The sequence below is a fragment of the Strix uralensis genome, chromosome 1 (genome assembly GCF_047716275.1).
Source record: "Strix uralensis isolate ZFMK-TIS-50842 chromosome 1, bStrUra1, whole genome shotgun sequence".
In the NCBI taxonomy this organism is placed as follows: Eukaryota; Metazoa; Chordata; class Aves; order Strigiformes; family Strigidae; genus Strix; species Strix uralensis.
Window position 1 is genome coordinate 96,693,404 of NC_133972.1, and position 12,776 is coordinate 96,706,179.

Consider the following 12,776-nt stretch of genomic DNA (forward strand, 5'->3'; position numbering starts at 1 on the left):
AAATTTTCAACAGGAAAAAAAACCCACAATCTATATATACACAGTTACTTTTTCATAAAATGAGACTGGAACACAGGACTCTATTTTCCTTCTCCCTGCCACAGATCCCATAGCTGTGCATTAAACTCCCCACAGAACTGCAAGGGGAGACTAACTGTGTATTTTACTGTAGAGTCTGTGTCTCCATGCTGAGCACTGCAGCACACCAGCCGCTTTGTAGACCTAGCCCCCTATTAGCTTTTGGCACTGCTGCAGCTGCTCCTGGCATGCTCCTCTAAGGTTAATGTCCACGTTTCAAGAAAGATGTTAGTGAAGCACAAGTAGGGACTGAAAGAAGAACTGTGAAAATGATGAAAGGCTTAGCTAGTGCACAAGCAGGCAACTCATTCGTTTTACTGGCAAAAAGGTTATGAGGCAAATTCATGATAGTCTAGAAGTACTCTTATGGAAGAAACAGAAATTGGATACTATTGGGTCTGTCAGTCTACTGGCCAAAAAAAGGAGATCCAGAAGCTAAATGACAAGGCTAGACAAATTCCTATTCGGAAAGAGGAACAGAATGATCCCAAGGGTCTTTTCCAACCTGAATGAAATAAAAAAAACAATAGAATTTTAACACTGACAGTTAACAACCAATATAAAATATGAAGGTTTGTGGAAGATCATCTCCATCATTGCCAATTTTTACACCAAGGTGGATTCCCTTCTCCCAAAAGAAATGCATAGGTCAAACAGAAACTAGTTCATGTAACCAGCAGACAGTGTGTTGAAGGATTCTTTATCCCACCAGGAGGCCTTTATCTCAGTATCTGTGACTGCAACCAACACTGGATAATCAAGAATGTGCTAAGCCTTTCAGCTTTACTGAAGCCAATTTTGGGTGTAAAAGTTTACAGAGGACAACAAAAGGAATGACAAAACCATTAAGATAGGGTCTGCCAAATCTCAAAATAAGCAAATGCTTCTGAACATTGATTTTCCTCTACTGACAGACTGAAGGTATGATTAACTTCCAAAATGCTATGGGATGCCAACCAGAGCCACTGGAAGATGCTGAAAAATCAGAGAGGGTCCAACAGAGGGCTACCAAGAGCATATAAGGCAAGAGAACTTGACATAAGAAGACTGACAGAATGGGGTTTGTTCAGCCAAGATAACAGAAAGCTCAGAGAAGATTTAATCAAAGTCTTCTAATATAAAGGAAGTAGTTATAAAGGAGATACAGGTACTCTCTACAGACGGATCCTTGCTATATATACAGGATTTATATGGTCTAATACCTGACATTTACCTACAGGTGGATTTGTTACACCAGTGTCTTTCTGCTTTTTAAGTGCGTTCTACTGGTTCCCTATCTGTTCTCTAGAAAACAAATCCATGCCAGAAGAAAAATACACTGTTTATTGCTAACGTTGTCATGTGTTTTTTTCTGTTTTGTTAAGACAAATCAGTATATCTGAAATCAAAATAATATATTTTTTTCAAAGCTAAGTGTAGCTCCGCAAGCCAGATTTACCCTACTTAGTCCTGATACCTGTTTCTGTAAGCTTTCAAATTTCAGTCTACTCATAGTTCCTCATCTCTGGGCTTTAGTGACCAAAATCTGCAAAGCAGCTTCTGTTCAGGCCTCCCCAACAGCATAGTCCTTTTAAACAACTATACCTCAGGTCTTCCTTTTTTTTTTTTTTTCTAATTACATGCACTTATCCTATACCAACTTGAGATATGTCATTGAGAAATGTTATTTCTCTTTTTAGTGTAATTGGTATCTCTAATCTTTATTTGTGGTCTTGATTTTCAGAAACAAAGAACACAAAACAAACATTTTTTGCTTACACTCCAAAGTATAAACAATAGTAATCTAAAAGTGTACAGAGGGCAAATGAACTGTGATAGTGGCATTTAGTCCCTTCCACACATTTGTAAGAACACAGCGCACTCAGTACTTTCAGTAATCACCAAAATATTCAGAACTTTTAATACATTTTAGAAAGAGAGAATAGAAAATTAATAACACCCTGGAAATTAAACACTCAACAAATTTACAAATGGCTCAAAGACTTCCACTCTTTCTGAACGAAACAGGAAGTTACAGAAGAGATGAAAGACACTGATTGTACATCACAGCCCATGATTTATTTCTTTTGATTCTGGGGACACGATGTATAAAAATATAACATCTTCTGAAAGTACTGGTTTAGATATACCAAATTTTAATGGTCTAGAAAGATAGGCAGGAAAAATAAATAAATTCTGCAAATGGCAACTTTAACCCAAAACGCTTTTAGGGAAGAAATGGAAAATATTAATACTGTTTTAGCAGCATTATCTATGCCCAGAATAAAAGCCATAGGTTGACATAAAACCAAGAATAACATTCTCCCTGATTTATTCCACTACAATTATCAATAGCTGTATCATTGAATTATTAAAATACTACATAGACTGCAGATGACCACAGTCCTTGCTTAAGATACAGCACAACTTGGAATCCTCTGCAAAAGACATGTAACTAACCCAAATCAGCAACAGGAAAGAAAACCCACTTATGCCACCATTTAAAATTTCTACAGAGAACTACATCTGAGAACATATTTTGTTTATGGGACTTCAATTTCAATATTCCATATAACAGAGATCTACAGCCACATCTGGAAATAAAATGTATTTTCCTAAACAACAACTTACAAGGCATGAATTTTGTAAAATCACTGCAATTTTGAAGTTATCCTTTGAAGCACAATGTTTTTCAAAATAAGGATCAGGTAACTCAAAAGGTAAGTAGAAACTATTTGCTTCATTCTTCATGCTATTCAGAATACATAGAATTATATCTATTTTTCTTGTTTTACTGGTATGTTGTTAAAAATGTACTTACTTTTAAGCTTCAGTGTCATTTTGATGCAAAAGTTAAAATATTCTGCCTCCCTAAAATGACATAACTATTAAAAAAACCCCATGTATTTGCTTTTTAAAATAAAGACTAAATTTTTCCTTAAAAATAAAGATTTCTATCAATGACAGCTGGGATCATCACATCAACAAAATACTACAACGAATACTGTAGTATTTCACCATTTAGAAGATCTGCAAAACAGTAAGAAAAAACAACTCCTAATATTTGGATTTTTAAAAATTATTAATCTGCAGTATGTCGTGTAGTAATGTATCAGAGTTGAGTTACAAGCCGAGACCCAACTGCAAACACAGTCTGTCACAGAGTCTGGAGCCAGCCAGTCCCCTTCAATCAGGGGGCCCAACCAGGAGGAGGCTGTAAAATTCCTATAAACGGCTGAGAATTACAGAAGAAGGACAAGCCCTACAGCAGACTTGGAGAAGGCAATGTCTTCACAACAGATATTTAACCCAGCAGACATCAGAGTATTCAAAGGAAAAAAGCTTTTTCAAGTAAAAAATAACACCAATACGTGGGAAAAATCCTTGGTCTTGGAAGTTAGGCTTTAATGAGGTGGGGAGAGGAGCAATATGGTTTATATACCAGAGTGGTAATGCATCTACCACAATACGGCTACATCACATAATTTTTCGAGCAAAGTTAGATTTTACATTGGTAAGCGCTACGTGGCTGTAGATTCTACCACTTAAGTGTGCAGTTCAGCAAGACATAACATTACTGACACCCTCATTATTAGAAAGTGACTACCTGCGAATTAAGTCTGTAGCGATTCAGAAATGGAGAAATAAGTTTATATTTCCCAACACCCACTGAGGCACTCCTGGCTTGTTTACCAGGCTATTCAGTGCACAATTAATCATTAATTCCACAAAGCACCTACCTGCCAAACCAAGTGTTCCTTTACAACAGCTGTACCTGATAGACAGACGCTCAGCACAATCGTATGAGATGCAGAGGTCAAGACGCTGGCAACTATAGCGTCCCGCATGTTGAAGGGCAGCATGGTATACACCACAAAAATAATGAACAAGAAAAATGATACCTGTGCAAGACACCAAGATAAAAAAGAAACACGTCAAATTCACTTTGCAATAACATTTTAAAAGTAGCATTTAATTTTGAACAGTCTTCAGCATAAACTTACGCACCATTTTGTCACAGGAAAGTTACTGCTAACCACTGCAGAAAATTGATTTAGGAAGAATTCATTTTAAAAAGTGTTGGAAAATTTACATTATATTTGATTTAAGAAGTGCAGTTTCAAGATACTACATCATGGTTCGAGAACCTCGCACTACTCCAAATTTTTCATATTTAACTTCAAATTTATCTTTTTAAATCTTAATTTAGTTAACACTCTGTTTACAGTTAGAGTGTAGTTCTCCTGGGATTGGTTTCTGATTGTGAACTGCATTACAAAATAATTTGCCAAACGCCTCCACAGGGCCTAAATTTCAATGCAGAGAGATTTCGTTCATCCTGATGAACTAAAAATTCACAATTTAATATAACATGACATTATGCAACGAAGCCCAGGTTCAGCCAAGCATTTTGGTTTAATAAGATTATACTTCATGCATATCTACATAACATATGTCAAATTCCATTAAAATACTATATTTTAAGCTAATACATTTATCTGGACATGAAAAACAAATTCAGACAATCACAGCCCATAAGCAGAATTTACTGTTAGCTTCTTTTAAAGGGTACTAGCATCCATACCAACTTTATGGAACTCTCCAAATGCACAACCCAGCCTGTAACAGCAAAAGGGATTCCTTTGCTATACATACAAAAGATTATATATTTGATGGTATGCATATGTTCCAAACTCCAGCACATATTTGAGAAAATGTAACTAGATTTGGGACACAGATTTTGCACACATAAGTAAGTAGGCAATTCTGAAAATGTGCCAGCTTGTGTATAATTATATCCTTATGTAAGCCTTACCATCAGTTTTAGTTGACTTACAAGCCTATTTACCACCTAACAGTTATATACACACAGTATTTAACTCAGAAATCTCCCAAGAAGGTATGAGAAATAATAATTTGCTGCTCACTTCTCTTATTGTCAGTTTGTTTTCTTCACATCTGCATGTGATGCTTCCATAGTCAAAACTGAACCCTAATGTATATGTACCTACAAGACAGTGGAGGCATTCTTCTCCATCATGGAGACAGAATCAGATGGAGAAGGAAGTCCACTTCTGTTCTCCACTCATCTTTCTCCAATTCCTCCGTTAAGATTAATCTAACTCCTTCCCAATCACTTATACCCTTTTTGATGCTGCCCAACCATCCCATATGCTCAAGAGTCAAAAAGTTCAATGGCATGAAATGAAACAGAACTGCAAAGGACATGAGGGATACTAAGAAAATAAAGTAACAAAAAGGCAGTGGGACAACTTTGCTTCTCTGCCCTTCCTATCTATCAGCTGACAGCACAAGGAAACAGAAGTGTTTGTTATCTGTTTAGTTTCAGTCCTCCCTAAAAGTTTTAACTGTGATCAGATGTTAGTAAATCCAACTGCAAAGAAAAGGGTGTACAAGCTTGGTCTAGATAAGAGAAGGGTTATGTAAGTATGATGTTTTCAAATTGTCCTGACCAGGTAAAAATCAGCTGTGATAGTGAGAGAACTAACTGATAGACTCAAAACTTGGGAAAGATGTAGAAAGTTCTGGCAGGCTAGAAAAGGGAAACAAAGCATGTGTCTTAGAAAGGCTGGGGAAAAGGCTAAGAAATTAAGAACTGGTCAGCTTAACTTTAATTTCTGGAGTAATAACAGACCAAATAATAAAGCAGTTCATAATCAAGAGTTCTGAAAGTTAAGAAAAGCATAAGTAACAGCCAATGTGATTTTGCTGAGAACAAATAATCTTAAATCAATCTCACCTTCTTCTGTCACAATAACAGGCATCAGGGTAGGGGTAAAACCTGAATGAGTTAGGCAGCAACAAGGGATGTGAAAGATCCTCTAATATAGACATAAGAAGAATGGATGTCAGAGGCAAAATACATTACCCACATGGGAGACCAACTGCCTAAGACATGTTTCCAGTTAAAAAATAGTTTGAAGAAGACTCCTGGACCCCAGCCCTGGAAGAAGGATCTCAAATCCAATCCCTGTGACTTTTCATTAAAACAAAGTTTTGCTGTTTCTAAGTCAGCTTTCTAATTGACTAGGGAGAAGATGTCATTTACAAATTTGTGAGAATTTTATGATTAGAAAATAAAAAAATATCCTTCTCTGTCATGTCTCCAAAAAACAGAACTTGCATATTTTCTGTGCCTTGAATATGGTTTGACTTTATAGCCAGACTAAATGATCCACCCCACTTGTGAGGTACATGCTAGGTACTTACTAAAACTCATTAGTGGATGTAAGATATAATATGATGCTGTTGCTTTTTAACTTTGGCATAAACCCAACTACTAAGCACATAAAAAAGATATACTGCAATGCTTCTAGTGGTATCAGCTGTATCAGCTCCAAATTTGTTATGCTGCTGTAAACAAGTATCCTTTCTTTAAGTTACCCCACTACTTTCTTTGGTCAAAATAAATGAATAATTTCAACCTTCCACAACCATAAACAGAGAGAGTTTTTGAATTTTCAACCCCTCTTGACACTACATATTCAGACCTCAAATTCTCCATTACTCAGGCTGAGTTGAACTGGAACTGTGTTAAAGAACACTTGATAACAAATTGACCTGTCAATTTTTATATTTGCATCTTGAAATTTGGGTCTGAGAATGCTGTTGCAAAGCAGGAGAGGTATTAGTCATGCTAAGACAGAAACTCTCATCCAAAATGCATTTAGGAATGGCTCCTGTCAATAGTTCTTGATTCTTGGCTACACTTCTTTCCTCTTATTTCCATTTATGGTCTAATGACCCAATGAGTTGAGAGCTCCATTTATCACAGAGGTTCCTTTTTTGTTTCACCATGGCTCAAGAATATTCTCCTCAAGTACCCTGAAATAACCCTTCTTGATAGCAAACATACACAGCACGTAAGGATTGGGACCTTTTAACATATTTCAAAATGTCACTGTATTTAAATTTGATACTGCAGAAGTTGATACTCAAAGGCTTCTGGGTAGGGTGGTTCTTCAGTTAGAAAGAGGAGACAGGCTTTCTGGACTGAGTCAGTCTGCAAAATGAACAGCGGCCCTTGACCATTTTTGTAAGAATTAGAAGAATATTCACAGAATCACAGAATCAACTAGGTTGGAAAAGACCTTGAAGATCATCTAGTCCAAACATTAACCTAACACTGACCATTCTCAACTACACCATATCCCTCAGCGCTATGTCAGTGTGACTCTTAAACACCTCCAGGGATGGGGACTCCACCACCTCCCTGGGCAGCCCATTCCAACGCCTAACAACCCGTTCCATAAAAAAATGCTTCCTAATATCCAGTCTAAACCTTCCCTGGCGCAACCTCTTGTCCTATCGTTTATTACTTGGTTAAAGAGACTCATCCCCAGTTCTCTGCAACCTCCTTTCAGGTAGCTGTAGAGGGCGATGAGCTCTCCCCTCAGCCTCCTCTTCTCCAGACTAGACAACCCCAGTTCCCTCAGCCGCTCCTCATACCATATGTGCTCCAGACCCTTCACCAGCTTCGTTGCCCTTCTCTGGACACGCTCGAGTAATTCAATGTCCTTTTTGTAGTGAGGGGCCCAAAACTGGACACAGTAATCGAGGTGCAGCCTCACCGAGTACAGGGGTAAGATCACTTCCCTGTCCCTGCTGGCCACGCTATTTCTGATACAAGCCAGGATACCATTGGCCTTCTTGGCCAGCTGGGCACACTGCTGGCTCATGTTCAGCCAGCTGTCAATCAACACCCCCAGGTCCCTCTCTGACTGGCAGCTCTCCAGCCACTCCTCCCCAAGCCTGTAGCGCTGCTGGGGGTTGTTGTGGCCCAAGTGCAGAACCTGGTGTTTGGCCTTATTGAAACTCATCCAGTTGGCCTCAGACCATCGCTCCAGCCTGTCCAGATCTCTCTGCAGAGTCTCCCTACCCTCGAGCCGATCAACACTCCCACCCAACTTGGTGTCATCTGCAAACTTACTGAGGGTGCACTCGATCCCCTCGTCTAGATCATCAATAAAGATGTTAAACAGGAGTGGCCCCAAAACCGAGCCCTGGGGGACACCACTCATGACCGGCCGCCAAGCGGATTTAACTCCATTCACCACAACTCTTTGGGCCCGGCCATCCAGCCAGTTTTTCACCCAGCAAAGCGTGTGCCCATCGAAGCCACAAGCAGCCAGTTTTGCCAGGAGAATGCTGTGGGAAACGGTGTCAAAGGCCTTACTGAAGTCAAGGTAGACAACATCCACAGCCTTTCCCTCATCCAATAAGCAGGTCGCCCTGTTGTAGAAGGAGGTCAGGTTTGTCAAGCAGGACCTGCCTTTCATAAACCCATGCTGACTGGGCCTGATCATCTGGTTGTCCCGCACGTGTTGTGTGATGGTACTCAGGATGAGCTGCTCCATCAGCTTCGCGGGCACCAAAGTCAAGCTGACAGGCCTGTAATTTCCCGGATCATCCTTCCGACCCTTCTTATAGATGGGCGTCACATTGGCCAATTTCCAATCTGTCGGGATCTCCCCGGTCAGCCAGGACTGCTGGTAAATGATGGAAAGTGGCTTGGCCAGCACCCCAGCCAGCTCCTTCAGCACCCTCAGGTGTATCCCGTCAGGTCCCATAGACTTGTGTATGTCTGTGTGATGCAGTAGGTCACTGACTATCTCCTCCTGAAATGCGGTGGGGTTGTTCTCCCAGTCTCTGTCTTCTGGCTGAGGAGGCTGGATTCCCTCAGTACAACTAGTCTTGTTATTAAAGACTGAGGCAAAGAAGGCATTAAGCCCCTCAGCCTTTTCCTCACCACTTGTTACCCTGTTTCCTCCTGCATCTAGCAGGGGATGGAGGCTCTCCCTGGTCTTTCTTTTGCTGCTCACATACTTATAGAAACATTTCCTGTTGTCCTTGATTGCTGAAGCCAGATTAATTTCCAGATGGGAACTATTGCTGATACAAACATTAAAAAGCAGTGATGCCAAGCTCTGAAGGACCCCACTATCCCATTGCAAGAATTGCTAATACATGCCACTCCACCTCTGCACTTGGTGTGCGTACTCATCAGTAAACACAGTATTAATTTACAGTGCACTATTTTTGACACTATTAAAAGCAGCCTATTCCACCAAAATGTGCCATAACCACAAAGCCTGTCGCTCTTTCGAAACCGTGTTGGAAGCAATCTTTGATGTGAGTCATCACTATGACTGCCTAGTTGAAACATGCTTTTTGTCCTGACCCGAACTTAGATTGCTTTAGGAATTTGATTTTCAGAGACTTTCTTGATAAGCTTATGTTATCCATACCTTGGAGATGGGAGTATTTGGGCTTTGATGGTATGCGTCATAGCACACAGCATTCGCTTTTGGTTAACACTGGTGTAACATCCTACAGAGAAGTATGTGGCTTTCCTACTTTGATTGAGGGGTATCCAGGACTCTTACTCATCACTCTTGACTGACAGAGCTTAGCAAACTGAATGTTTACTGCTCTCCATATCTCTTCTCCCACACTTCAGTAGTGCCACTTTTTCATCTACTATGTAAGCAGCTCTTTTCCACAGCGATTTAGATGATGAGCTGCCATAGTGTGGCTGTCTAGATGGGTATGTAACAGACTACTTTTCTGAAGATTTTGTGCAGCTGCTTTCAGAAGGTACAGATTGCTGTTGTGATGCCATTAGAGAGACTTGGACACCAATACGGTATAATGACCAATATGCTATAATCAAATCACGGTATGGGATATCACTGATGATCATGAACACTCACAAACACTCATTCTTGTCACAGAACAACATAAAACTATAGGTAAACGTACATAAAACTATAGGTAAGCGTATTTATGCATCTTTCAAAATGGAAAGATTGTGGCTGTACAGGATGGAGAATTAGTTCCTTCTTTAAATCAAGCCCATTCTGAATAATTTTAATGATGGACTTTTTGTCCCAGAATCTCCAGATGTATGTCGGCCACTTCACTCTCTGACTTGTACTGGTGACCTAGGAGAAATGGCATAAAGTTGCTAATACTTGGTGATTCACAGACACTGCTGTTGGAAAGGTCACTGGTTTGGACTGGGATGGCACAAAATGCAGCAGACCTAACCCATGGACCCAACCAGTTTTTGGAGCCCATGGACCCAACCTGTTCTCAGAAACCTCATCTCCCTGGTGTCACCAGTTTCTACTCTGAGTGTCATCACCCTAACTCTGAAGGGTACTGGAGTAGAAAGTTTATCATATTTTACACATTAAAATTGTATTTTCTAGCATATAGGATACCACAGAGGATGTTGCTTTTGACACTGAGAAGAACTGTACAAAAAGATACTAATCATTCATTTTATAGAAATTATGTTCCAACAATGACTCACAATTTCCCTGCTAGACACCCTATTTAAGACTGTGTTAAATGGTTAATAATAACTGGCTTGGCATATGTAGAATTCACTCAACTTAATGTTATTCTGACCAGAATTTCTCCTTGAGGAGTACGACATCTTGGCAGTGAAGCAGGCATGCAAATCTAAATGTACTGTTTCAGTATGAGTTAGGGGAAAGCACTGTTTTGGATACAGACAGTAGTAATGAGGCTAAAGCTAATAAAATATCTGTAGTTCTTTGGAAAAACTTCTTACACACAAGTGTAATGACAGCAAAACGCTTGGGTTTCACTGTGTAACCAGAAAAGACCCCATTCCCATAATTAAATTGCTAAACCCACAAATATTCACACTAAGTGGGCCAGGATCACTTTCAGAGGTTTTTCAAGATCAGATTCCTCCTTACTGTGTAAAGGGAGTAAAAATTTATCAGGTAATTAAAGAATTTTCCCCTGGAAGGACACTTAGAGTACAGCTACTGATTTCAAATGTCTGTTACATAATTGCAGCAGAGAAGACACCCTAATTTTTCTAAATTAATAACTAGGCTTTATAATATAATTGGCAGGAGCTACTAATCTTAAAAATTAGTTACAAATTCTATATTCATGAGTTAATAAAATGTATGAAGGTGTCAGAAGGGTATTTATATAAGCTGTAAGCTGTATGTTAAAACTTTGTGTAGGCAGAGTAAAGGTTACAAACATGTAAAGGTCTTTCCCCTTCTACTTCTGAATTCCAGACCTTGAATCTTAAACTCACACTTCTAAAAGCCGGGCAGTGTTCAAAGAACAAAGCAAGCTACCCACAATAACAAAAAATTAATTGAGTACTAAAATCAACTTCTGTTCTGAGTCATCTATAAAAAGGCTTAAATTCTCAAAGCGTTGGATAAGACAAAGGTAACAGTATTCACCAAACCCTGAACCACTAGAACAAAAGGGCACTCAATGAAACTAGTAGAAGATTGATTTAAAACAGATGAAAAGAAAGTACATCTTTACCTAGCAGATAGTAACCTTCTTGAACTTGCTGCCAGGTCATAATGTACCAGCAGATTCAAAAAGCAATTAAACAAATTCATGGACACGTCATCCATGAATAAAAAGACAGGGCAGGGATGTACCCTCTGATATTGCTAGCACAACTGTGGAGGCTGGCAAGGTATGAAGGGAACAGACCGCAAAAAGCAATCAAACTTGTGTGCTGCCTTTTAATTGCAGCTTCTCTTGCCATTCTTGGAGACAGAATACTATCTTGGAGATAGACCACTGGACCATGATCTGACCCCACAGGAAGTTTCTTGTGTTCTTGTGCTAAGAGTCAAATGTACTTTGAAGGAAAGGGAAGGGGCAAGGGCAAGGGCAAGGGACCTCAAGGATAAAATCAACAAGGAAGACTTTGCTTGTGATTTACTCCACAAAATTATGTCCACAATAAATTATTACTTCACGCATTTTTACCAAACATAAACTTTTATTTTCCAATAATTATCATAGAGATAGTAAACAACCCTGTAAATCATGACTTGTTCTTGATCATGGAGCTCTCAAACTAACAATCCCTTTCTTTTGTATAAAGGTCTGGATTTAAATGTCATCAGGAAACAAGCAGTCATTACAGCCTCTGCTAAAAAATTTAACCACAACCACTAGCAAAATAGGATAGAATAAAAGCAAGTTGACTGCAGGAAAATATACATTTTGAAATAACTGTTCAATAAGGGACCTTCAGATGTGCTGCTAAAGTCACACATTAATATGACAATAAGATGAAAGGCTCCAGAAAAGGAAGGAAAAACTGATATTTGAAATAATCAAGATATTCTCTGATTTTGTGTTCTCTACTGGGTGCTTGCTTTCTATGTCACAGAATCTTTTCTTTCAATGAATGGCATCAATAAAAGGGGATATGGGATCTGGAAGAAGTGACTCAAGGACCATCATCAGTGACTCAATGATCCATAACAATTTTTGGTCCTTCCTAATATAGAAAGAAGGGACTGAGCTACCACCATCTCTAGCAGCTTTGAGATTATTGCTGAATACACTCAGAAAAGCAATAATTTGGTTCACTCTGTAACACCTGTTGGTACTACCGTTCTCTTCCTCACTTAATTGTCCTCTTTCCTTCTGTACCTCATCGCCCTTGTTTCAACTACAGCATAGTCTAATTAGTCAAGAAGACAGGTTTGCTCTGTTACAACACTGATAGGTCCCTGCAAGCAGAAAGGCAACTTCATAAAGTACTATATAGCCCAACAACGGCATGTATTTGCAGTGACTTGAGTCTCTAACTGGATCAGATGACAGTAAGCTATGCTTTTGGTTTTTCAGTGATGAGACAAGTGAAAAGCACCAGAGATAGACAC

The 12,776-nt window shown here is 39.2% G+C and overlaps 1 protein-coding gene across 2 annotated transcripts in view; it reads right to left on the reverse strand.

Annotated features, from left to right (window-relative positions):
• The window catches only part of ADCY2 (adenylate cyclase 2), a 235,727-nt gene that overhangs the window by 162,429 nt on the left and 60,522 nt on the right, over nt 1-12,776 (reverse strand). For both annotated transcript variants that reach the window (XR_012629660.1, XM_074874654.1), the window contains exon 3: nt 3,798-3,959. Coding sequence is in view for 1 of the 2 variants with exons in the window: in XM_074874654.1 (XP_074730755.1) it covers nt 3,798-3,959 (162 nt within the window). In the remaining variant the exon portion in view is untranslated. The remainder of the gene's footprint in view (nt 1-3,797; nt 3,960-12,776) is intronic.